The sequence below is a fragment of the Ailuropoda melanoleuca genome, chromosome 8 (assembly GCF_002007445.2).
Source record: "Ailuropoda melanoleuca isolate Jingjing chromosome 8, ASM200744v2, whole genome shotgun sequence".
NCBI classification, from domain to species: Eukaryota; Metazoa; Chordata; class Mammalia; order Carnivora; family Ursidae; genus Ailuropoda; species Ailuropoda melanoleuca.
Window position 1 is genome coordinate 50,838,275 of NC_048225.1, and position 24,013 is coordinate 50,862,287.

General features: G+C 40.0%; 1 protein-coding gene and 1 long non-coding RNA gene across 4 annotated transcripts in view; one reads left to right on the forward strand and one right to left on the reverse strand.

Annotated features, from left to right (window-relative positions):
- The window catches only part of NARS2 (asparaginyl-tRNA synthetase 2, mitochondrial), a 125,235-nt gene extending 114,456 nt beyond the window's left edge, over positions 1-10,779 (forward strand). For all 3 annotated transcript variants that reach the window (XM_002916276.4, XM_034666274.1, XM_034666276.1), the window contains 3 exons: positions 2,124-2,221; positions 4,324-4,350; positions 7,662-10,779. In XM_002916276.4, the coding sequence (XP_002916322.1) occupies positions 2,124-2,221; positions 4,324-4,350; positions 7,662-7,806 (270 nt within the window). In that variant the 3' untranslated portion in view covers positions 7,807-10,779. The remainder of the gene's footprint in view (positions 1-2,123; positions 2,222-4,323; positions 4,351-7,661) is intronic.
- LOC105236279 overlaps positions 1,859-24,013 on the reverse strand; it is a 23,456-nt gene continuing 1,301 nt past the window's right edge. The window contains exons 2-3 of the long non-coding RNA XR_854721.3: positions 21,046-21,135; positions 1,859-2,234 (exon numbers count right to left, since the gene is read on the reverse strand). This is a non-coding gene — a long non-coding RNA (uncharacterized LOC105236279). The remainder of the gene's footprint in view (positions 2,235-21,045; positions 21,136-24,013) is intronic.

Below are 24,013 nucleotides of genomic sequence, written 5' to 3' on the forward strand. Positions count from 1 at the left end.
GAGCTACTTGGTGTCTGTTCTTTTCTAATCCTGATTGCCTGTAATTCTAAATTTAAAACTCTGGATTAAGGTTAAGAACAAATTTTCAGTCAGGTCTCTCTCAACTTCTAGTACATGTTAGCCGTGTCTAAAAGCAAGATACTAAGAAATAAAGATGCCAGTCCTTCAGCGGCCATAAAAACTCCCTTGAAACTTCTCTTTTCTCTGAGAATATGAAGGGTAACTGCGGGGTCCTGGTTGGAGTCCAACTTTTAATTGTGTAGCCTCTGAGGATTTCTTCTCAAGGCCGTCTCGTACACCTTTTCAAAGTTTTGTGTTTCGTTACCTGTCCTTGTATCTGAACCACCAAATCCACATACTGAATTACCTGCTTGCTCGTTGTGGTTTCCCCAGGTTCACAGAAGAATTACTAAGATGTGGTCAACAAGCAATGGTAGTGTGCCAAAATCTGTTATGTGCAATTCTTGATCTTGGGGTCATGAGTTTGAGCCCCACGTTGGGTATAGAGCTTACTTTAAAAAAAATGTTTTTTAATTGAAGATTAAATGTGTTTTATGAATTCCTAATTTTTCATTTGTTGCATTATATCTTTCTTAGTTTTGTGCCTTTTTAATTTTTTTTTTTAAGATTTTATTTGAGAGAGAGAAAGAACACAAGCAGGGAGAGGAGGAGGGGTCGGGGAGGGGGGAATCCCCAACTGACTCTGTGCCCTGAGCGCAGAGCCCGGTGGGGCTTGATTTCAGGACCCCAAGATCATGACCTGGGTGGAACCAAGTCAGTCAACCAACTGAGCCACCCCTGCACCCCAGTTTTGTGCCTCCTTAATAATGCCAGAAAGTTTCTATCAGACGTGGTAGAGTACTGGCTCATGCATCTTCTAATCCATTTTGTTTATGTTGTTTTCTTACCTTCACATTTGGATAACTCCAATATGCTATCTCGTTTCAGTTTTTACTTATTTCATTAATAATGAGAACATTTTTTTTTAAGTAGGCTCCATGCCCCGCGTGGACCCCATTATGAGGCTTGAACCCACGATCCTGAGATCAAGACTTGAGCTGAGATCAAGAGTCGGACACTCAACTGACTGAGCCACCCAGGTGCCCCAATAATCCGGACATATTTTCCATGTCTTACCAAAATACTATGAAGAAAAATCTTCATTGTCAAATTATTTAAGAGAAAATAAACAAAAAACACACACCAAAATGTTCAACAAAGGAAAAGCAGTTAGATAAAAACTTGTACTTCTAAACAATAAACTGTGCAGCTATTAAAACATTAAGTATGGGGGTACCTGGCTGGCTCAGTCAGTGGGGTGTGTGACTCTTGATCTCAGGGTTATGAGTTTGAGTCCCATGTTGGGTGGAGAGATTACTTAAAAAGAAAAAGCATTAAGTGTGAAAAATATTTCAACTGACACAGGAAAAAAATGTATAATATTAAATAAAATATTAGAATGGTAAACGTTCATGTATAATTTGATCTACTGTACTCCTTAAATGTGGAAGAAAAAAACAAAGAAAATATGCCAAAATGCAGTTGCTTCTACATGGTGATAGGTAACTTTTAATATCTCATAATTTTTAATTCCACATTTTTTATTATTAATATACCACATTTGTGAAGAAAACACATCTGTTAAGTACACTGCGTACATGGTGTTAAGAGAGGAGAGGAAACTGGGGCACCTGGGTGGCTTAGTCATTCAATGTCTGCCTTCGGCCGGGTCATGATCCTGGGGTCCTGGGATCGAGCCCCACATCAGGCTCCCTGCTCGGCGGGAAGCGATCTTCTGCCTCTCCCTTTGCTGCTCCCCCTGCTTGTGTTCCCTCTCTCGCTGTGTCTCTCTCTGTCAAATAAATAAAATCTTAAAAAAAAAAAAAAAAAAAGAGCGAGAGGAAACTGTCCATCTGCAATTTGTATATCATGTATTCTAAAGATAATATTTAAAATTTGATTTTGAAACAGGCAGCATAAACAGATAACATAAATAAGATTCTGGTAGCAGTTCAACAGTCGCTTGTCAAAATGTTTAAAGTTCTACTTGCTTGAGAAGCTGACAGTTGTTGGAATCCCCTGAAAATGTGAAATTGTTGACAACTTTTTTCCTTTTTTCCTAGGTTGCTGCTGTTGATCTTCTGGTTCCTGGAGTTGGGGAGCTCTTTGGAGGAAGCCTCAGAGAGGAACGGTACCATTTCTTAGAGCAGCGACTGGCCAGGTATTGATCAGACCTAAAGGAAAGAAAATTCAGAAATTGGGGATGAGGCACTCGAAGGCAGTCTTGGCAAAGTAACAGAGAACAGTGGAAGGGCCTCAGCGCCTGCCTGTCCTGGATCTCAGATTCTCTGTGGCCTTGAGCAAGTTGTTTCATGACCTTTCTGAGCTTCCCCTTCTTAAAGATTAGAACTGTTATGTGAAATGAGGCTGCAGTGACATGTGCCCATTATCTGGTATGTATCTGTCCCTATAGAAATTGCTTTTTAAAAAGTTAATCACAGAAAACAACCTTCAAGCTCATTCTTCACTTTTTCTCTTCTATGTGTTCTTTTTTATTTACTCTAAATTATGATTGGGGACATAAATAAAGACTCCTATAGGGACATAAAGAAAAAACAGACTCTGAACTAGGGAAAGGATAAAGATGGAGAAAAGATACTAAAAATATCCACTAAACTAACATTTAGAATAAGCAGTTTTCCCTTCCTCAGGTTTTCTGCTATGTAAGGGTCTTGATTAAGCTATTTGAATAACTCATTTTAACTTGCTGTTTGAGACCTAGGAAATGAATCCATAAACACAGAGAAAATGTTTTGGAGATGAGAAGTAGGGAATCATGTTTCTAATTGAACTACCACTCCTATGTATGCGTGGCCTGCCAAAAAACCACAATGACTTCCTAAACTAACCAGGGTTATAAACCTCTGTTTTCCATGGTTTCTACTTTTGCTATGCCAGACTTCAAGGAAAAAAAGAAAAAAGAAAGAAAGAAAGAAAGAAAAAAAAAAAGGTTTTTCCCATAAGGCTTAGTCCCATTCTCCTATTCTCCAGATAATACTGGATTTCATAGTAACCTGGAGAAGCCATAATAATTTGAAAATATCCTGTTAAATTAGCGATTTATAAGGCCTTCTTTTCCTAATGGAGAAATGCTTAAAAAGTTGATGCTTTTCCAAGATCCCAACCTATAAATTTGTTGGGTAACTTGGTTTTGTAATCCCAATCATTTGAACTGCTCTATTTGGTTAGGGTCCAGAAGAAAGGAAATAAATATGTTCTGAGAGACCTCTTTTTTATTAGACTACTAACTCCTTACAATTACTATAATGTTAGAAAGTCCTGGGAAAATCATGGAATTGAAGTAAAGGTCAAACTCCTTAGATGGAAAGAATTTGAAGATTCTCTGGGTTTTTTTTAAAGCACAATAAAAATCACACATGGCAAGAAACCTCATCTGTTGAAAGATTAATTGGTCTGTTTTCTTTGCTTGCTTCCTTCCTTCAGGAAACCTTTCCTCATAAAATTACATGTTTACCTAATATCTGATAATATCCAAATTTATCTTTCCTAATGAAATCGTTGTATGTGTTTCCCTGTCTCAGGAATCTGTGACTTCTGTTCATGTTTTCTGTATATCCAGTTTTTTCACTGTCCTTATCATTTCAGATGCACTTTGATCCCAAGCACTTTTTTAGAGGGCTGAAATTAATTTAAGATTTTATTTTTAAGTTATCTGTACACCCAACATGGGGCTGAAACTTACAATCCCAAGATCAAGAGTTGTACACTCCACCGACTGAGCCAGCTGGGTGTTAAAGGGATGAAATTAATTTTAGTGAGTACTAAGAGGTTAAATTTTATTAACATTTTTTTACATTGGCAAAAAAAACCAATTTGCAACCATATTCTGAGGACAATCTATATTATTATTTTAATGTTACAGAATGAAAGGTGTCTTTATGTCCCTTGTGTGTGCCTCCCAGCAACCTTAAGTAGTAGTGCTTTCTTATGTCAGGATAATAAGCTCATCTGAAATGAACCCCTTCTTTTGGGCTCTGGACTATCTTTCTATTGCATTTATCGTCTGTATCACTTACTTGATAATACCTAGGACTATTGGCTAACTTACCTTTCTTACCGTATTAAAGAGTCAGCTTCTCAGCTATATTGCATGTTCTTTGAGAGAAAGAAAACAAAACACAGGTTTTTGTGTGTACTTCTTTATTAGAGCACCTTGCACACAACCCAGAAAAAGTGTTTGGTGGTTAGTATCTTTATCTTATTGCCATTTTCTGAAAGAATTTTGTCATTTTCCTCTTACAGATTAGGACTAACGGAAGCCTACCAATGGTAAGAATGTGGCCCTCGATCATTCTTATTCTAGCTGTTGGTCTGATTGTTACGTAGGTTTTACATGTACTCCCTAGGCACTATGGGAGGGTATTAAGAACAGGGAATAGGTAGGTTCTCAGAAGATTACTTATTCCCTTTGAGTGCTGGGAAAATCGTAATAATATTGGCTGCCATTTATTTATTACTTATTGTGTGCCAGATAACTGTGTTAAAGTTTTAATTTATTTTTTAAAAGATTTATTTATTTGAGAGAGAGAGAGAGAACGCAAGCAGGGAGGGAAGGGGCAGAGGGAGAGAGAGAGAGAAAATATCAAGCAGACTCCCCATTGAGCGTGGAGCCCAACATGGGGCTCGATCCCAGGACCTTGAGATCATGACTAAGCCAAAATCAAGAGCCAGACACTCAGCCGAGCCACCCAGGTGCCCCTTAATGTATATTTTCTTATGTAATTATTATAACATCCTGTGAGTTAGGTACTATTTTTATCTCCTTTTTATTACTCCTCCAGACCTAAGATCGAGAGATGTTAACTAACTTAACCAAGAGTGCACAGTTAGAAGCATAGAGCTGGGCTTTGTTCCTAACCATTATGCTTCAGTTTCTCTATGTGTGAAATTAGGGTTTGAGCTAAGTGATCCCTAAAGTCTGTAGAAATCTAAGCTACGTAGGGAAGATCACTTGTCTGCTTTCACACATTTATGTCTCCAGAGTTGTTCTGGTTTTCTTTCTGCAGACCCTTTCTTAAGTATTTTTCCATACGTACAAATTATGTACTTATATTTTTATAGTAGCGTTCCTTCATAGTAATTATTATTAATATTATTCCTTTGCTGTCCTCAGGAGAAGGAAGAATCAAATTACACACCTGACTTTTGGTAATGAAAGAGCTAAGTTATAGAAATGCCAAAAGCCTAAAATTATGTTCAGGTCATGACCCCTTGAATGCTTTATTATTTACCAATAGTGACCTTAGGCATACTTAATCTCTGAGTCTTGGTTTTCTTGGTTGTAAAATGGACTGATAATGTTTACTTAATAAGATTATTGTGATGATGAAATTAAACAATATAAGTTAAGTATCTACCTAGAAGAGAACCTCAATTAAGAGCTAGTTTCCTTTCCCCTTCCTTCCTTTGTTCTCAATCTTGTTATTGGGTAGATGAGCCTGACCAAGCTTATGCATTTTGCCTGTTTTTGTCTACAGAATAATCCTCATAGTATGTGAAAACTGGCTAAATCACAAATTTTGATTGTTGGTTAAATAGGTTGAGGCCTTTTTGGTCTTTATGAATCATTTCAGTACTATTCTTATCCCAACTAAAGTTTTCAAACTCTTAAGATCTCTAAATATAAATATCTATTATTTGAGTCTGCTTCCTTTTATCTAGTAATCATAGTATTTTAAAGGTAGAAGGGGTTTTAGAAATCTTCAAGTCTGCGATCTCTGCTAGTGTTCCACTACACTGTGAGTAGCCACCCCAGGTGTCTAAGAATTTACTCACTTCCTATTTCTACGTGCCACATGCAAATAACATATGTAACTAGTTCCACAAATTTTGTACCATCTCTTCTATGATCTGGCTACCCTAGAATCAATTTAACAACAATACAAAAAAAAATCCAACAAGTTTGTTTGAAAACTTGTTTTTTATAAGTGGATTTTTCTATATATCAAAGCAAGGGCAAAAAAAATGCTATAGACTGAATCCACCTGCTGAATTCAGTTTACAGACATTAATGCCAGGGTTTTGACATCGATGAATGAGAAATTTAGAGGCAGCTAAAGCTATTGCTGGACTTCTAGCAGCCAGCCCAGATCCTGTAGATATTTGGGGCAGGTGGTTTGATAGGCCTTTCATCTCATTTTCTCAGTAAATGAAAGTATATCCTGCCTCCATCCCTTATAACCTTAAAGTTAATTCAGCTACAAAACATTTCATTTACTCAAGACTGTGCTTCTTCCATTTTCCCTGATAGTTCTTAATAATCTGAAGTTTTATACTAGATACTCCTGTTTATTGATCCCTCACTTGATTGTAATTCGCCTTGTTGCAATTCATCTTTTATTTTAGAAAGATAAGTATTCAGTCTTAACTGCCTAAAACACCAATACATGTGGTCATTATTATTAATAGTGGGGAAATAGGTGATAGTCTTTTTTTTTTAGGATTTTATTGATTTGAGAGAGAGAGTGAGAGAGACCATGAACAGGGAGTGTGGGGCAGAGGGAGAGGGAGGAGAAGCAGGCTCCCTGCTTCTTCGAGGGGCTTGATCCCAGAACCCCAGGATCACAGCCCAAGCCGAAGGCAGATGTTTAACTGCCTGATCCACCCAGGCGACCCGTGATAGTCTTTATTCTTGAAGAGCCATATGTCTACCAGCTATTGCTCTTAAGTTTTATTCTAGAACTGATTTTTATAAATCATTCAAGAAGCTATAAACTTGCTTTAGTCAATATTGTTTAACTAAAGAATTCCCCCACCAAATGACATAATAAAAATACTTACAAATCTTCCTCCTTCTCTTCCTTTCATAAAATGAATTTATCACAGGCTGGTGTGTTGGAATCTGAGTTTGAATCATGGCTGCACCATTCTAGCCATGTAATCTTAAATGGAAATAGAATGAGTATAAATAAGCTTCAGAGGCTATCTAGCCTTCCAGAAAAATGACTCTGGACTTATTCTACTAGGTTTGAAGTACAGAACTGGAAATTTCACTCTAGCATTCAAGAGTATATTTCTGTGCCTTCAAACAATAAATCTTCATAGAGTAATGAAGCATCTACTCCAGAGCAGATACTGGAAATAAAGGGTGACACAGTTCCTGCCCTTGGTAGATCTTATAGTCTAATCTAATAGGGCTGTCTTTTTATAATATATCAGGCAAAACTCTTCACTCTCCTGTGTATATTGAACACTATGATTTTAGTAAGAAAAAAAATCATTAACATACTAAGAAAGAGAAGAGGAATATATTTTCAAGAAAAATAGTAAAGTTATTAGAATATTTTCTATAGCTTCATGAGGCAAGTTTTCTGTATATAAGTACATATATAACTTAAAAAGATCAAGTGGCCAAAGCCCATGAATGCATGGCAGGATTCGCTACTGTTTGTCTGATAACCTTAGACAGATCATTTTAACGTCTCTGTGTCCTTCACCTGTCCTTGGAGGGAAAAGATGTGTTTACCACAATGATGTAGATGATAACAGATGATTGCAAAATACTTTTGAAACAAAATTCTATCATGACACGTGATCCAGTACAGCATCTATAGGTGATAATCTCTTTTTTTCAAAACCAGGTATCTGGACCTCCGTCGATTTGGATCTGTTCCCCATGGAGGTTTTGGGATGGGATTTGAACGCTATCTGCAGTGCATCTTAGGAATTGACAATATCAAAGATGTTATCCCTTTTCCAAGATTTACTCATTCATGTGTTTTATAGCTGGAAGACTGGTTAAGGAAAATCATCCCGTGCCAGAGGTACTGCATGCGAATATGCATACAGGAGAATGCATGTTTGAATTTTAGAAATGGAGTTTTCGGTATGTAATTGTCATGCCATAAGATAGAGCATATGAAAAATAGAAGTGATCATGATTTTCTTAGAAAGTTGAGAGCATTTCATGGAAAGATGAACTCCCTCAAGAAGAGGTACTTGTGGCTGGTAGAATCTCAAATCTATTATGTCAATTAAGAAGAAACGAAGAGACTGAACTGTGGTCTCAGAGGTCCTTTCGAACTCTCAAGACCGGATGAGAGAGTGTTATTTTAATTTGTTTTTAATCATTAGATCACTGCCCTGCGTGACCTTTGAGAACTACTAATAGCTAAAAAGAAAATGTTGTTGGATCTTTTCTCACATGCCATTGATAAATGCCCATCTTATTTTCATCACTTTACTAGACATCACAGAAAAAAATATTCCTTTCGGGGTCCTAATTGAGTTAATAAAGTTACTATTCTGAATTGAAACCTTCTTTCATCAGACTGGGTGAAAAAAGTGACGTTTAGTAACTGTTGATCTTTAATTATAAAAGTGAATGAGATGTATTAATTAGCTGAACTAATGACTGTTGTGTTATAATTTGTTTATAGTAGCTGTTTATAACTTCTCTAATAATCAGTAAAATAGATTTTTGATACCTATGAATGAAAAATACAGTTACATTTTTAAATTCCACTTGGCCTTTTCCCAGTGAAATTTGGAAGGTTGGTATTTTCAGTGCAGATGAGGATGCAAATATAGCTAAACCTCAAGAATGGGTGATTCTGGACTCAAAAAGTAATACTGTCTTTTAGAGTTTTTGAGAGGATTGCTGATTTGGGAGTTCGAGGCTTGACAATTGTAGCACTTTATGTGTGTGATTTTAGACAGCCACTTACTCTGTATGAGCTCATACATCATTTTCCTCAGAGTTGATACAACAGTTACCTGAAAGTAGTGTGTGTGTGTTTAAAATTGTGAAATGCTACACAAATTGTTTTAACTTTTAGTCTTCGTTGAGTTACATATCTATGACTTACAGCAAAGTTGTATACTCAGTAGACTTTGTATGTATCAAATAATGGTAAACAGCATGCATGCCTGAATAATCAATTTTCTGTATCCCATTAGGTAATTTATCTTAGTTTATTTCCTAATGAGTTTGTATGTGCACTTTATTTCATCCTGACTCAAATCAAACAACTGAAAAGAACTGCAGAACCTTAGAGCTGGAAACCACAGAAGTCACTGAGATGGTCTCATGATCAAACTTCTGCCTGATGCAGAGAGATCCTATGTACCTAGGCAGCCTATTCTTGGCAAAGTGCTCAGTATCCCACCAAATAGCTCATTCCATTTCTACATCTCTCTAATTGGAGCTTTTGCTGAGCTAAAATCTACTTCCTTAGAACTTTAATCCCCTGTGCTTCAATACCAAGTTTAGGACAGGACAAAAGAGGTAATTAGGACTTTCATAAAGCTTGCCTCAATCATGGGTTAGACAATAAATTCATTTGTTCAACAAATATTATTTGAGTTTATTCTGTGCCAAGAACTGTGCTAGGTGCTAAATAAATGATAGTGAATAAAACAGAAATGACCCCTGCCTTCATGGAATTTACAGTCTATTAGAGAAGATATACAATCAGTAAGCAAACAAATGTATTATTTCAAAATATGACAAACTATAAAATTTTATAAAGAGCAGGGCAAGCATAGATAAGCTTGCTAGAGAAGGCATCTCTGAAAAGGTGATCTTTTAATCTTAGACCTGGGACATAAATGCAGAAACTATTCTAAAACATTCTCAGCATCAGTCAGTATTGATTTGACATTCAAGTCTTGATACTGTATTAATTTTGTGGAGTGAGAATCACAAACACTCACAGGTCCCCAACCCGGAGGCACTAATATTTTCCAAAGCTATCAGGAATCATGTCTCCAGCGATTCTTGAGGAACCAGATAGAATTCTAATGTTAACATGATGGTGGGGCCTCCTAAATAACAGTGCTATAAAGACTAGTGAATCAGAAAAAACCCAGGTTCCCATCCCAGTGCCATCATGGCTGTAGCTGTGGAACACTAACCAAGCAAGATCATCTTTGTGCCCTCCCATTATGTCACCTGCAGAACTGTCCTTTCCAAGTGCGAGAAGGTCCTTCTCAAATAAACCTTGTTCCCTGCCTCTTTGATAGTCTTCAGCAGTGTATTTCCCAACTTTCATACTTACTCGTTCTTTTCCTTTACATCTGATCACATAGTGAGTATCTGGTTGAAGCCAAACACTTGCCACTCTTAACAAGCCTAAAAATTTACATCTTTGGCTCAATACTCTTATTTTACTAATAACTGAACAACAACAAATACTGATGTCAGACAAAGATGATGAAAATGTGAAAACTAAGCAGCAACAGCAGGAAAGAAACTTTAAAATGTCCGTTTGTCAGCTGGTATGTGAATATCAATTATATGAAGCAGCTTCATATAATTGTGTGTTTAATGAAGAGAAGTGTGGATTTAATAGTTGAGGACAGACTGTACTATGATAATAATCTTATGGGACAATTTGTGAGAGAAAAGGTGACTTGAGAGTATTAATTTTTATTTGAGTAACTAGTTTCCAATGAGGGAAAAATCAGATTCTGTTTTCCCAAGATTTCCAAACATCACCTCAAAATAGTAACCCCAGCCACCCAAGAAAGAGTGTATTTTGAAACTTAGAAATTGTTTTTCCATCATTAATTTCCATTCTCATTTCAAATTTTGAAGTAGGTGGAGAAAAATAGTTACTTTCCATCTGGCTGTCCTTTTGCCTGGGGAAGTTGTGCTTTTTTTCTTTCTTTCTTTTTTTCTTTTTTGGTCTGACAAGAACTTAATTGTGTGAGTGATCCATTCCAGATCTAGACCTAACTCCCCCACCCTCTGACCCAGCCCAGAGACTGACTGTCACAGAACAGCAAAGGAACTGTTTGACCTTCTGTCCCCCTCAGAAAGGATCTGCCAGAAGCACCCCTCTACAATGTTATACGTGCATACTCTCTATAAATTGAATCTAGACATTCAGGCATGACTGAACAGGCATTGAAGATGCAATTGGTGAGATGGATTAACTCTACTCTTCTTTAAATCTCTTGTTTCAGATAATTATAGATGAAAGATGCTTATTTGGATTGGATTGCTATTTATTCATATATTTATTTTAGTAAGTGGTGAGGCAAGAACATAAAAATGCAGAGTTGAAAGACAGATTGGCCTGGATTGAATTGATAAGAAATGTGTGGAGCTTTTTGGCTTCTGATCAGTATTTGTATTCAGTCTGCAATCTAAAGTATGTATAATAAAAAGAAAATAGGTGAGAGTAATATCTGATTGTAGTTTCTTCCCAGTGTATAGCCAAAATTAAAAGACAAAGCATTAAAGACAAAAAAATAACCTTAATCACCCAACACCAAAATGATTAATAGGACTTGCATAAGATCTTATTAGGTCATGGTCAACACATCTCCAGAAACCTAGACATTCTGCCATTACTGGGAGCCCTGGATTGCCCCTCTGATCAGCTAAGGCTCCAGTTAGCTCTTTTGCAGTTTGGTTTGGAGTCCAGTGAATTTACAGCCATTATTAGCACACCAGGAGTTCCTAGGGGAGCTTTTTAAAGAAGTCAGAAGTTTAGGTGGTTCCTAAACTGTTGTTCAGGCAGCTATTGAATTAACATGACTTTTCAGTAACTTTGTACTACTTCTTTACTGCTCATAATTGTTATCATTTGAACGTTGCTTTACAGTTTACAAAACATTCTAACATATTCACAATGTATTATGGACCTTGTTCTTTTGTAGCCTACTATGCTTCAAATTCATTTAATAAAAGATTAGAGGGGTTTTTTGTTACAAAGTTGGTTGTTAGGAATTCCTAATATCAAGGGAGAGTAAGACTGCAAGTAAAGTTCACCACTCTTAGCCTCCAGAGAAACTGAAAACCCAGAGCCTTGTAGTAACTGAAGAGTTTTGCATCTTCAGCCCGAGTGTAGTGGACGTGTTGCAAAATACACACTTTGGCCTCTGATGTCCTTGTTTTGCACAAGGAGAAGAGACACAAGAGTGTGCAGGGAAATGACAATTGAGTTCAAATGCATTCTAGTAAAGAGAAACACTGACAGTGGAATAAAGGACCATAGACTCCGCAGTGTACTTAAGTTCGCTATGCCTCTTTTTTTTTCTTTTTTTTATGGGTTTTTACTCAATATTTGCTGTACCTTCCTTTTAGGATCATCTAGAATATACATAGAAAGACAGATGAAAGAACTTTGGTGGAGACTATTAATATCCTCCCCTAAAGTGATTAACCTTTGTTATGTCAGGATGACGCTCTAAGAATAGAAATGTGGTAGGCCCATCCAGCAGAGGTTTTTTATGCTACACATACACATAGAAACAGCTAGAACTGTCTTTTGCAGAACCTGGGCCATTTGCAGCTGTAACTCTCTGACTTATAACCTCTGCACACCGGCTCAACAATAACTGCTTTGCTATTTTCGTAGGATCCTGGACTTGAAAAATCTCCTTGAAATCTTATTTCTCCCCCTGTCTATGATATATAAACTATCCTCTCCTGTATTTTCCCAGCTCCTAGTAGTTCACGCACTCACTGTCCCTTAGGTGAATAGGAGCTCTCTACCTAAGAGAGAACTTTTTCTATGCTTGGAGAACTCTGATCTGGTATGACCAAAACCTGCCTCTCTATAGCAAGTGTAATAAGTTAGAAACACAGCAAAACCGTTTCTTCTCCCCAGCCTTCTCTCCTCTAGGATAGAATCTCTGTAGCCGTTCAGATGGAGAGTCCACCCTTCTCTGAAGGGCTGCACCCCACTAGGTTACTCATCAGGCGGTGGATCCTTGAAATGGGCCTTTCTCTTGGCAAAAAGGCTTCCCTCCAGTGTCCACTCAGCTGCTACCCAAGTATCCTATGATACCAGTCTTGATATTAGAAGAGCTTCAAAGTCTCCAGTGGCTCCTTGCCAGCTGTCTTACAGCCTGTAGTAGTTGTTCCTCTTCCAGGGTGTGTAGTAACTGCCAAGGAATCCTAACTACAGTTGCAGAATGTTCAGGGCAGTCCCAGCCCCCTTCATTTGAGGATCGCAGAAATGGATTTGGGTCATATGAACATTGGGTGTTGAGGAATAATACATTTTTTCACTGAAGATTCCCACCAGTTACACATTTTCTTTGCAGTGCCCCGAAAGGCAGGAACTCATTCCTGTACAGTTAGGATATAGCTGACCAGTGATCTCTTTACGTGTAATTTCCATCTTCCACACTCTGCACTACAGGTTTTCACATCAGGAAACTGTCGGGTCAGGTTCCTGCCAGAAAATGTGGTGGATGTTCAGTGTCTTGGAAAGAGTATTAGACATAGAGGGAAAAGACTCTGATTGAAGTCTTGATGTTCTACTTTTGAGCTGTGGGACCTTGAGCAAGTTACTTCACCTGTGGGTTTGAATAGGCATCTGCTGACTGAGGTAATCCTTATCATACAGAGTGTTGTGAGAAACAATGAATACGGTGTGAAAGGGTTCATAAACTGCACAAATAGAAGATCTCCTGAGGGAAACCTTTTCAAAACTCAAAATCCATATGAACTAAGATGTTTATTGCCTATTGAATGAAGTATTTGATAGCCATTAAAAATTATAAGAGAAAATGTGTTAAAAATGTTAAATTATAGTCTGCAGTTACAATAGTGTAAAATCTGTATATGCGGACTGAAGCATCTAGGGGAAAAAATGAGACCAGTTGTTGCAGGGCAATAGAACTGAGCAACTTTTTCTGTCAAAACCTCATTGGTGTATTCAGTTCAGTTCAGTAAACTGCCTGAGCACTCACTGTGCCAGGCCCAGTGCTAGACTCTACGCAGACAGATAAATAGGACCTGCTCCTTGCCTGGGAGCCTCCCTTGCGTGCAATGTTTGCGCATTGTGAATAAGAATCACCTGGGGAGCCTATTAAAAATTTCAGATTACCTTGGTCCTACCCTAGAAAGTCTGATTCAGTAGATGGAACAGCCCACAGTTGGCGCTTCTGAAACAGTCACCCTGAGTGATCCTAATGTAGGCGGTTTAATTCCACCCTCTGAGAAAGCTTCAGTGAGGTTTTAATATTTTTACAGTAAAAGATAATAATTACACAAATCTGCTCATTGAAGAACATACTATGTTGGATTGTTCTGCCTGCACCTTTGAGCTGGTTTTTATCCCTCTGTGTCAAGGAGGGAAAGCCAGGCCACAGAGTGATCTTACTCTTAAACCCGTGTAGCATGAGGCCTACCACACCTCTTGACCTAGATCTCTTCCTCCCTTTCTTGTCCACTACCTCACCCTTGTTTTTTTTTTTTCTCCATGCGTGTGTTTCTCTGCCACTCTGATGCCTCCTTTGCCCAGTAATATATCAACATCCAGATTCTTCCCCTTCATTTCTCCAACTTACTCCCCAACCAGGTATGTCAGTTTTATTGAAATAAACAAACATATCTGCTTTATAGGCTTGTTCTGGAAGGCTTTTATGTATATGGTTGTTTTTCAAAAAACTTAGAAGTGGTCTATTCATTGATCAACCACAAAATTATCATATGTGGAAACTTTTGTGTTTCAGGACTTGACTATCATTTAGCTCTTGATTAACTTTCTTCCAGTGAGTTAGCACAGCCCTCGACAGATTCCTAGTCCTGCCAATCGAGTTAAGAGTGTACCCTGCATTCTCATGCAGCACGACCTGTCTTCACATGCCTGTGAATGGGCTTGGGTGGCTTTCTCAGTCTACACACCTGTCACCTCTTAGTCACCCAGAATCAAAATATTACAACTCTAATCACACTTTCTGAGGCAATGAGGCTTTATTTCAAGAGGGGTGACACTCTAAAATGCACCTAGGATTTCTACATGTTCTCATGTTTATATTACTTGTACTTCAAGATACCAGTGGTTGGACAATGGCTTCCAGACTCACTCCTTTCATTATGCTCCCTCAGAACCATACGCAAATACTGGCCATCTTAAACTGTCATTTGTCTTCTCTGCCAGAACGAAAGCTCCATAACACAGAAGAGACTGCATCCATCTTTTTACCTGCGGTGCCTTGGAGAGTATCCGGCACATAGTGGGTGCTGATTAAATAACTCTTGAATGAATTAGGTGTCACTGAGGTGTCCAAAAAAAAAAAAAAAAAAGTATGCCCATCAGACCAAAGGAAAATATTCCTTAAAAAGTAATTCCCAAACTGACTTTTCCCTCTTTCTGTGTCTGGGATATTTTATAAATTTTTAAACTAGCCTTTCAGCATAAAAATCCAAGTTTGGGGCCACTGCCTGAGTATAGAACAGAGTCAGGAGTCAGAGGTATTTATGAGTTCAGCTAGTAACTTATCCTTAGGAGCTGTTACTGAAGCTGAGTTTCTAGAGCACAGTAACTTAATAGACTTCTCAGGAACGTTGTTCTGCGGTTCGTCATTATATAACCAGCACCTACCCATGGGCCTCGCACACAGTAGGTGCTCAGTAAATAATGAGTGAATGTATTTGACTGATGGAAGAAATTCAGAAGCAAGTCCCAGCTGAACTTAGAGTTGCTTAGATTCTCCATTAGTGTTCTCGGCCTTGCTCTCCAAATCTAGACAAGCTTCTTGCCGCCAAGTTGAAGTAGCTTACATCATTAGTTCAGCAAATGCTAATTAATGCTAACTCTGTGTGTCCCTCTGTGGGGCACCCCAAAACAAGAAAAACCTAAGATCTTACAGTTTCAGTTCCCATACAGCTGGTTGGTAATTCCTCTGTGCTCCCACCATCCTTTGAACAAACCCCTGTTATAATAACTTTGCCCATATGCTGCTGTAGACATCTGCCTACCTATTTCTCTCCCCAGAAAGATGCTGAACTTCTTAAGACCCTGGTCTTTCTCATCTCTGTGTTCCTATGCTGAACTTATAGTGGTTCTAAGAAAATCCTTTTTGAGAATTGAATAACAAGGACATAAATAACCTTTCCTAAGTAACATTTTTTGGATATATCGTTTATATGTGGATAAAAGTATATGCCTAAGTGTTTCCTGAGTTTCAAAGGATAGGTACTGGCCACATCCTGAACGAAACAAGATTGGTTTTCATGCCTCTCTTAAATACTTTTCAAGGTGTCAGTTATCAAACCCATTCCTCCTCTGAGAATTCCCCCACCCCATCCTAGCCAGTGGATCCCCAGCACACATACTGCGGACGGGACCTTCCCTTGCTGACTGGACGAGGGGTGGACACCTGACCCAAAATGGGCCGGTCTCATATTCTCTTGGAAAAGTTGGGTTAAGAACACTAGAGAGTCTGGACTGGTTGCTTGAACCAGGAATATGTAAATTTCGGATATGTAGGGCAACCATGTGCCTCGAGAGAGAGAAGGCAGCCTACAGAGATAAAGAAATGAAGGCACACGCTCAGAGATGAAAAACCATATGGCCTGTGAGAGAGACAGACACACACATACAGACTGGCAGCCTAGTTTTTGCTATATTTAGGCCTCAGTTGCCAACCCTCCTGAGGCCAGATTATTCAACTTTTTCTTGTGTTCCATGGAGTATACCTCATTTTCTTACCAATAAATTTCCTCTTTAGGCTTAAGCAAATTTAAAGCTGGTATCTGCTTTTACAACTGAAAAGAAAACATTAATACACTATCTGACTTATGGAAAAAATTCTCATTACTTTTTTTGGTTTGTAATCTTATTACCTTTTCGTCATATCCACATATTATCCCGGAATATATGTTAATCAGGAAATTATTTAGATGAGAATTTCCTGATAAATAAAATGGCATAGGAGGGTAAGTGACTTCTTTGCTTTTCAAGTTTCTTGATTCCCTAAGTCACAAAAACAGAAAACAAATCAATGGAGGCTTATTTACAGAGGGGATTGGATAAATATTAGACCTTTCTTGAACTACAAAATTGGATTAAAGAGGTTTGAAGAACCAGTACATTTGGCAGCTTTGCAAGACATCTATTTTTGAAGATTCTTTCCAGAACTGTGTTAAGAATGGCTTTTGTCAATGAGCCTTCGCTGTGTTTCAGACTAGTCAAAACTGAAAACTCTAAATTAAAAAAAAAAGCGTGTGTGCCTAGAGCAACCCAGACCCTGCTGCTGGCTGGCCATAAACAATGAAAGTAAGATAAAAGATTTTGCTCTTCAGAAACAGTTCCAAATGTGCATAGAGCTTTGTGTACCACATTCATTCAGCCCTGGCATGCCGCACCCTGAATTGAGTTCACTTAAAATCATCACTTTGAAAACTTGCATGGAAAAGAGGGAACTGTGGACTGCTAAAATCATCATTTGGTTCAGGAGAATTTTTCTGAAGAAAAAACTTAGGGCTTTTTCCTAGAATGTAATGAAAATGTTAAGTTATAATGATTACTGCCAACATATTTCTAATCACTCTAGGAAAAGAAAACAACAGCAACAAATAAGTTTCCAGCTCTTTCCTCGGTCAACACCCTGGACCTTGGAGAAGCTTGCATGTAATTTGACTGCAGCTACTTTCCTTTTTTAGTTAATTGTGTTAAATGTGCCTCATAACTCCTAATCCCATTGGGACTGTCATTTAGAAGGGGCTGGGGGGAAGCTGTTTTAATTCTGGCTTTTGTTTCAGCCACTAAGTGTAATACCACATGATTGTTGACCCAACAGTAATCCAGTTAAAAAACAGTCTTCAGAGTTACTGCATCATCAAAATTAACCCTGATTACATCAAATTATGTTGAAACAGACCACAGCTGTTTGCCCTGTTGAAGCAACTGCTTGAGAGCTCATCCAGAAGATATATCTGGGTGTCAGGAAGATACATTTTGTTTTTTATTTTTGTTTCTCAACACAAATGTAGGAGGGAAACACTGTGTTCTTCCCAGAGTTGCTTGGTGGGAGTTGAAAACTTTGTGATACTCCAGAATCAAAATCTTCTTAATTCCAAAGTAGTGTCAAGAAAATCTGAGACCTTCTAAGGTTTCGGTTTTCTATAGGAAGGATGTAAGAAGAAGGAAATAGAAATCTATTGAGTATTGCTCTTGTCAGCAAAAAAGAAGTGGAACTTACTACTACAGAGAAGGATGGTGGAACTTTCTGTGGTAGGCTGTATGCAGTCGTACGCTAAGACTGGCTTGTACCAGCCCATGAGAACAGATTGTGGTGAAAAATTTTGCAAGCTGGTTGTTAAGAAAAAATATATATATAGCATTATTAAAATTAAATAATTTAAAATGGAAAGTAAAAAGTATTGGAGAAGATGGAGACAGATTGGAGCTTTCATACATTGCTGGTAATGTAAAATGGTGTAACCCACTGTGGGAAACAGTTCAACAGTTCCTTAAAAAGTTAAACACAGGGATGGCTGGCTGGCTCAGTTGGTAGAACATGTGACTCTTGATCTCAGGGTCATGGGTTTGAGCCCCACATTGAGTGTAGAGATCACTTAAAAATAAAAAAACAAAACACAGACTCACTCTATAATCCAACAGTTTGACTCCTAGGTCTATACTCAAGAGTAGTGAAAAACAGGTCCACACAAAAACTCACACAGGTGTGAATGTTCACAGCAACATTATTCATAGTAGCCAAAAAGTGGAAACAACTGGAATATCCATCAGCTGAAGAATGAATAAAATCTGGTATATCCCAGTCAATGGGATATTATTCAGCCAAAACAAGAAAGAACTGATGTATGCTGCAACACAGATAAACCTTGAGAACATTAGAGCAAGTGAAAGAAGTCAGACACAAGAGGCCATGTATTGTATGATTCCAATTATATGGAATGTCCAGAATTGCAAATCCATAGAGACAAAGTAGATTAGTGGCTGCCAGGGTTTTGGGATTAGGGGAACGAGGAGTGACTGCTAATGGATATAGAGTTTCTTTTTGGGATAATAAAAATTGTCTGAAATCAGATAGCAAGGATGGTTGTACAACTCAGTGAATATACTGAAAACCACTGAGTTGAACACTTTAAAAGGGTGACTTATGACATATGAATGACAGGTTAATAAATTATAAACTTACAATTAAGTAAATTATATTTAAAACAAAAGGAATAAATAACCAAAATTCACCAGTTATTAATTATTTCACTACATTTCCTTGTTACCTCTGCTTTTCGTGTGTTTGTCTATTTTATGTGTTGGAAGTACTAAATAATGATGTATTACTGAGCACCTCTTTAACTGTGTTGATACACATAAAGTTGATAGCTTGAAATTGGTCGGGGAGGTGGAGAGGGTATAGTATTGGCACCACAAATTGTCACATACTACAAATCAAGGCTACTGCCACCACCACCACCACCAGAGATCCTGTTTTTAAACATTTATCAGCACATCCCTGGCTGTATGGGTCAGACAACCATTTTGGGTAATTCTGGTAGAATTAGTTAAATGAGATGGTCTCCTGTGACTTTTGGGTCCCCAACAAAACAAGAAGCCAGCAAATCTGCAAAGCCACTATGCATGCATTCAGTGCAGAAGAAAATGGCATTTCTTGTCACCTGTTGGAAGAAACCCACTTTAACTCAGGGGACATGATTTCTCACATGTGTGGGTACAAGGGGCTAAGTGATAGCACCCCTATAGGACTGTCAGAATGAGGCCAGATATCAGATAAACCACAAATGATTTAGTTCTTAGTCCCAGAGAGGAGAGTGCCTGGGGAGTCTGCACAACAGTGTCAGGGTTTGGAAACTAAGTGTTAACAGTTACCTCTCTGGAGCTGAGAGAAGTCAAAAGGTCTAAGGAGCCATTGTTTTAGAAACTACCCAAGGATTTCAACCACCTCTAAAACTGAAACTGCATAGGAGTTTCATCTCCTCCATCTGCTCAGCCCTTCCCATGAGGCCAGTCCCTGTGGATTTAAACACTCTAGCTGCTTACAAGTATCTTCACAGGTACTATTTTCTGGTGTGGATGGATCAGAGAGACTTCTGGATGCTCCAGGACTCCACAGCCCCCCACGTGCCATCCTTTAAGTGTTGTTGGTTTGTTTTTGTTTTTGTTTTCATTCTCACAACATTCTGTGCGTATTGACTGTGTGCCTGACACCATGCAGGGAGGCTTCGGGATACAAAATGAGGAAGACGCAACCCTGCCCAACTATTTGCAGTACACTGTGAGAACATAATTTATACAGGTGCAATGTGAATTCAAACAAACATGAGCAGCTATGCTGAGGAGTGGGGATGGTGAGTTTTAAGGAAAGGGGCTTGGTTCAAGATCTAATTCAAGGTAGGAATTCTCTCTGAAGGAAGTAAGGGGCCATCATGCAAAGTATAGTTTGGAGCACGAGGGCACTTTCTCAGGCACCTGACAAGTCTTTGTCTTTGGGAGAATATGGTAACTATGCAGCATGATCTGTGAATACACTGGTGTACCGCCCTCACCAGTGTCAGCAGAAATGTCCCAGAAGTTTAACTGCCCCAAAGCAGCGCAGGTTCTAGTTTCTCACAAAGAAGAAATTGGGAAACTGGACTTGCTCAAACTTTTCCCTATAAGAAAGTTTATTTCCAAAATATCTTCCACTGGGTGTAATGTCAAATAACTCAGTTTTTTAGGAGCTGCAGACAGGGAGGAAACCCAATTAGGTCTTCAGCCACACCCTAAGCCCACTTTCAGATCTCAGTCCCCTTCTGATGCCAGAAATTGGTCTGAGTAGGTCACAGTAATTTGATGGAACCAAATGGCTCAAAGCATCCAGGGGTTAAAGAGGCAAACACCTCAACATTCATGAATCCAGTGTCCTGAAAGTCACCAGCTGAGGTGGCTCAGCTGGCCACACTGACCTTGGCAAGCAGTACTCAGCTCTGAAATTAACCTGTCAACTAAATTGAAGGGGAGAAAAGGCAGCATGGCTAGGGCACAAACATCCATCCCCCACCCCCGGTCCAATCACTGACGTCAAGCCTGGCGTGGGTGGTATTAATCATGCCAGCCTGGTGTGCAGTTGAGGACAGCTTTCCTTCCAACCCGTTCCTGGGACCGTTCCATCAGCCATGCACCTGCCGCTGGCCACAAACCCTCAACTCCCAGACAGGCACGGATGCAAGGCTGTTGCTGACGACACTCAAAGCCAGAGTGCACCCTTTAGAACCCAGGCTTGGTGGGGACGGAGGAGGGGGAGGAAAACCTTGTGTCCGTGTTTTCTTCCCAGGTGTGCAGTTCTCTCATCTCTGCAATGCTTCCTCCAGAGGAGCTCTTGCCATAAGATGGTCATTTCCTGAGGATTTAATGAGAATATAGAATTAATGACCCAAAGCGCTCTTTGCAGCCGGTCATTAATTCCCCTCAGGAAATACCCATGGTCTTTAATCAAAATTGCCTAAATTATAGACTAGTGATGCATGTCCTCACAGGTTTGGGGGCTGGCGTTGGGGGGCTGTCATCCCTACTGGTTCCGATAGATGGCGCCTATCTTCATGCAAATAAATCACTCCTAATTCATTTTCCATTTCTCACCAGTGAAAACCAGAGGGCATTAAAAAGAAAGAAGCAAACAAACAGCAGGGAGTGGAGAGGACTCAGTAAAGGCCCAGACAGGAACGTTCTGTCAGAGGACTGTTCCCAGCCCTGGCATACACCTCAGGCTCAGACTGAGCCATACCAGGGTGCAGCCAGGGAACTTGGCAGCATTCCTGCCAACTATGGGTGCAGCCTGAACTGGGTGCTGGCAGCTAAGTAATGAGAAAGGTGGGGTGGGGCCAAGAGAGCACCAAGAAGAGCCCCTTTTTTCTAACTTTTGGGAAAGGAACAGTATGTTCAGAGACTTCTTGAAGCTGATAAGTTTCCCCCACTATCCAAAAGTTTGTTTTATGCCCCTTCACTTTTACAGAATACTTACATTACTACTTGGTTTTGCCCACCAAAAGAAATTCAAGGAGGATTTTCACTTTTAGGAGATATTGCTTCCTCACTTTTCCCCATGTCAGCTTACCGAGAAGTTTCATGGGAACGTACCACTTTCGGATTTCGGGGAAGACCTGTACTCTGTAACTGTTGGCTTTCAAGGCCCCTCCTGTCATTGGCCCAAAACATCAAACTTTTATATTTCCACATGGAATTATAAATAACGGGGAGCAAAGGGTCTTTTGCAAAACAACGTAAGACCCTCAAGAGCTTCTGGCAGAACGCAGCCCAACCACCATTTCTGAACCGGTTCCCAGTCTGTGTTGAATCCTACAACTATCAGAGGGTACGTATTAGAAGACTACTCCTCTAGGGAAGGATAAGGCGTTTGTAAGCCTCACTTGCATCCTACACCCCAGCTGCAAACAAACCATGCAGCTCCCTCAGACTGCAATCACTGAGACTTGGCACCATGACTCAGAAGTGAATGAAGTCAGAAAGATTGCTTTATTTTGGTTGGGAGTCACCGCCTCCTGATTGATTTGGCAGACTTGACTATTCTGATATTTGTCTCACAGGGTTTCAAGATACTTAAAGCAAGAGGTTAAAATGGCTGTAAATCCAGTGGTGGCCCTTCAGTGTGGCTTAAAGATCTCTAAATTGGAAGGCTAAGGGAGCTCTGGTCCCAGCCAAAGCCTGATAGTTCTGGCTTTACATTCAATCCAGCAGCACACCGGATCGTTAAGAAAGTCAATGAAATGATGGGTGCAGGGGAGCTGATCTCTACCTCTCAGGATGCTTAGAAAAGCTAAGCATTTAGTAAAGGATTAGCTTTTACAAACTGATTGAAGAGAGTGAACTTTCCCCAACCCAGGCAAGATCTGTAAAACCAGAACAGCGTCCAGCAGCTTGAAACAAGTAGCTTTGCTGCACAGAGACAGGAAAACGAACAAAAATAGCCTTGGTCTTAAGTTGTATGGGCAGTATTCGAGATGCTTCTCGCACTCATCTACCTCATGGCACAGTACCCTATGATGAAACGGCTTACCGTCCACTTCTCAGAGAACCTGGGGGAGAACCTTCCTTTTAATGCTGCTCCTAAAAGGTACTTTTTGAGTTGAAAAGAGCCCTGACCAAAGGTGGAGTTTTTTTTCTCCACCCTCCCCCAGAAGTACTGAGGTTATCAAGTGTGTGCTTACACATAATTAATTTCAGTTAAACCTCACCACAACGGAGTGAGAGAAGTTATCAGATTCCAATTTTCATATGAGTCCCAGAGTGGTTTTATAACCTGTGTCAGTGAGTTGGAACTCTGGGGAATTTTGACCCCAGTTTCTTGTTCTACACCACTTGCCTTCCAATTCACTATGAAATACATTGACTCATTTTTGCTTCGATTCTGCAAATCACACGAATTTTCTTCTCCTGAATTGTTTTCCCCAGGGGCACTGCGGGAGCCAGGTGGACTTAATTTCCTGGTAATAAGAGGCCCCCAAGTTGATCTGTAGACACTAAAGCAATTACCCCACTTTAAATAGCAGATGAGCAAGACCACCCTCACCCCACCCCCAGCCCCAGCATTAGAAACTTGCCTCTCCAATGCACAGGCTTCGGGGCTTTAGGCTATCTGCAAAATGGGACTAATAACGGCTCGCCCAGTTTGTAGATTTGTGAAGACAATCACGTAAACAAGGAAGGTAAAAGCGCCCAGCACGTAATAGTCTGTTTTCTTCTTTGCTTCTCCCGCCAAGGGGGTGCGAGAGTTAATGAAACTCTTGCTGGGAAGCGGATCACTAATTTCTGCCAGAACCTGACCCACTGAAACCTGAAACTCGGAATGGATAGGAAACGCGAGCAGCCCTTAGGTCCCTGCCTGACGACCCTCTGTGAAAAATCGATTCGCGATCGAGGGCGCGCAGCCCCTTCCCTTCACCCCACCCCCACCACCACCAGGGGCGCGGCCACCTCCCCTGCTTGCTGTTGAGGCTTGGGGCGGAGGGGAGCAAGACCCGGGGACGCGGCCGGCGGCAGGCTTCGGCGTCCCAGCCAATCTCGGGCCTCCCTGGTCCCAAGAAGCCAGGCGCTGTTTGCGTCTTTGAAGGCGGCCCGCCGGGGGGCGCGGCGGGCTGTGGGCGTGGCGAGCGCGCGCCGCCCTTTTTCCTGCTGTGGCGCCCCCACCGCGGCCCTTCTGGGAGTGCGCGCCGGTTCGGGCGCGCGCAGGGAGAGCGGGAGCGCGCGAGGCAGCCGGGCCC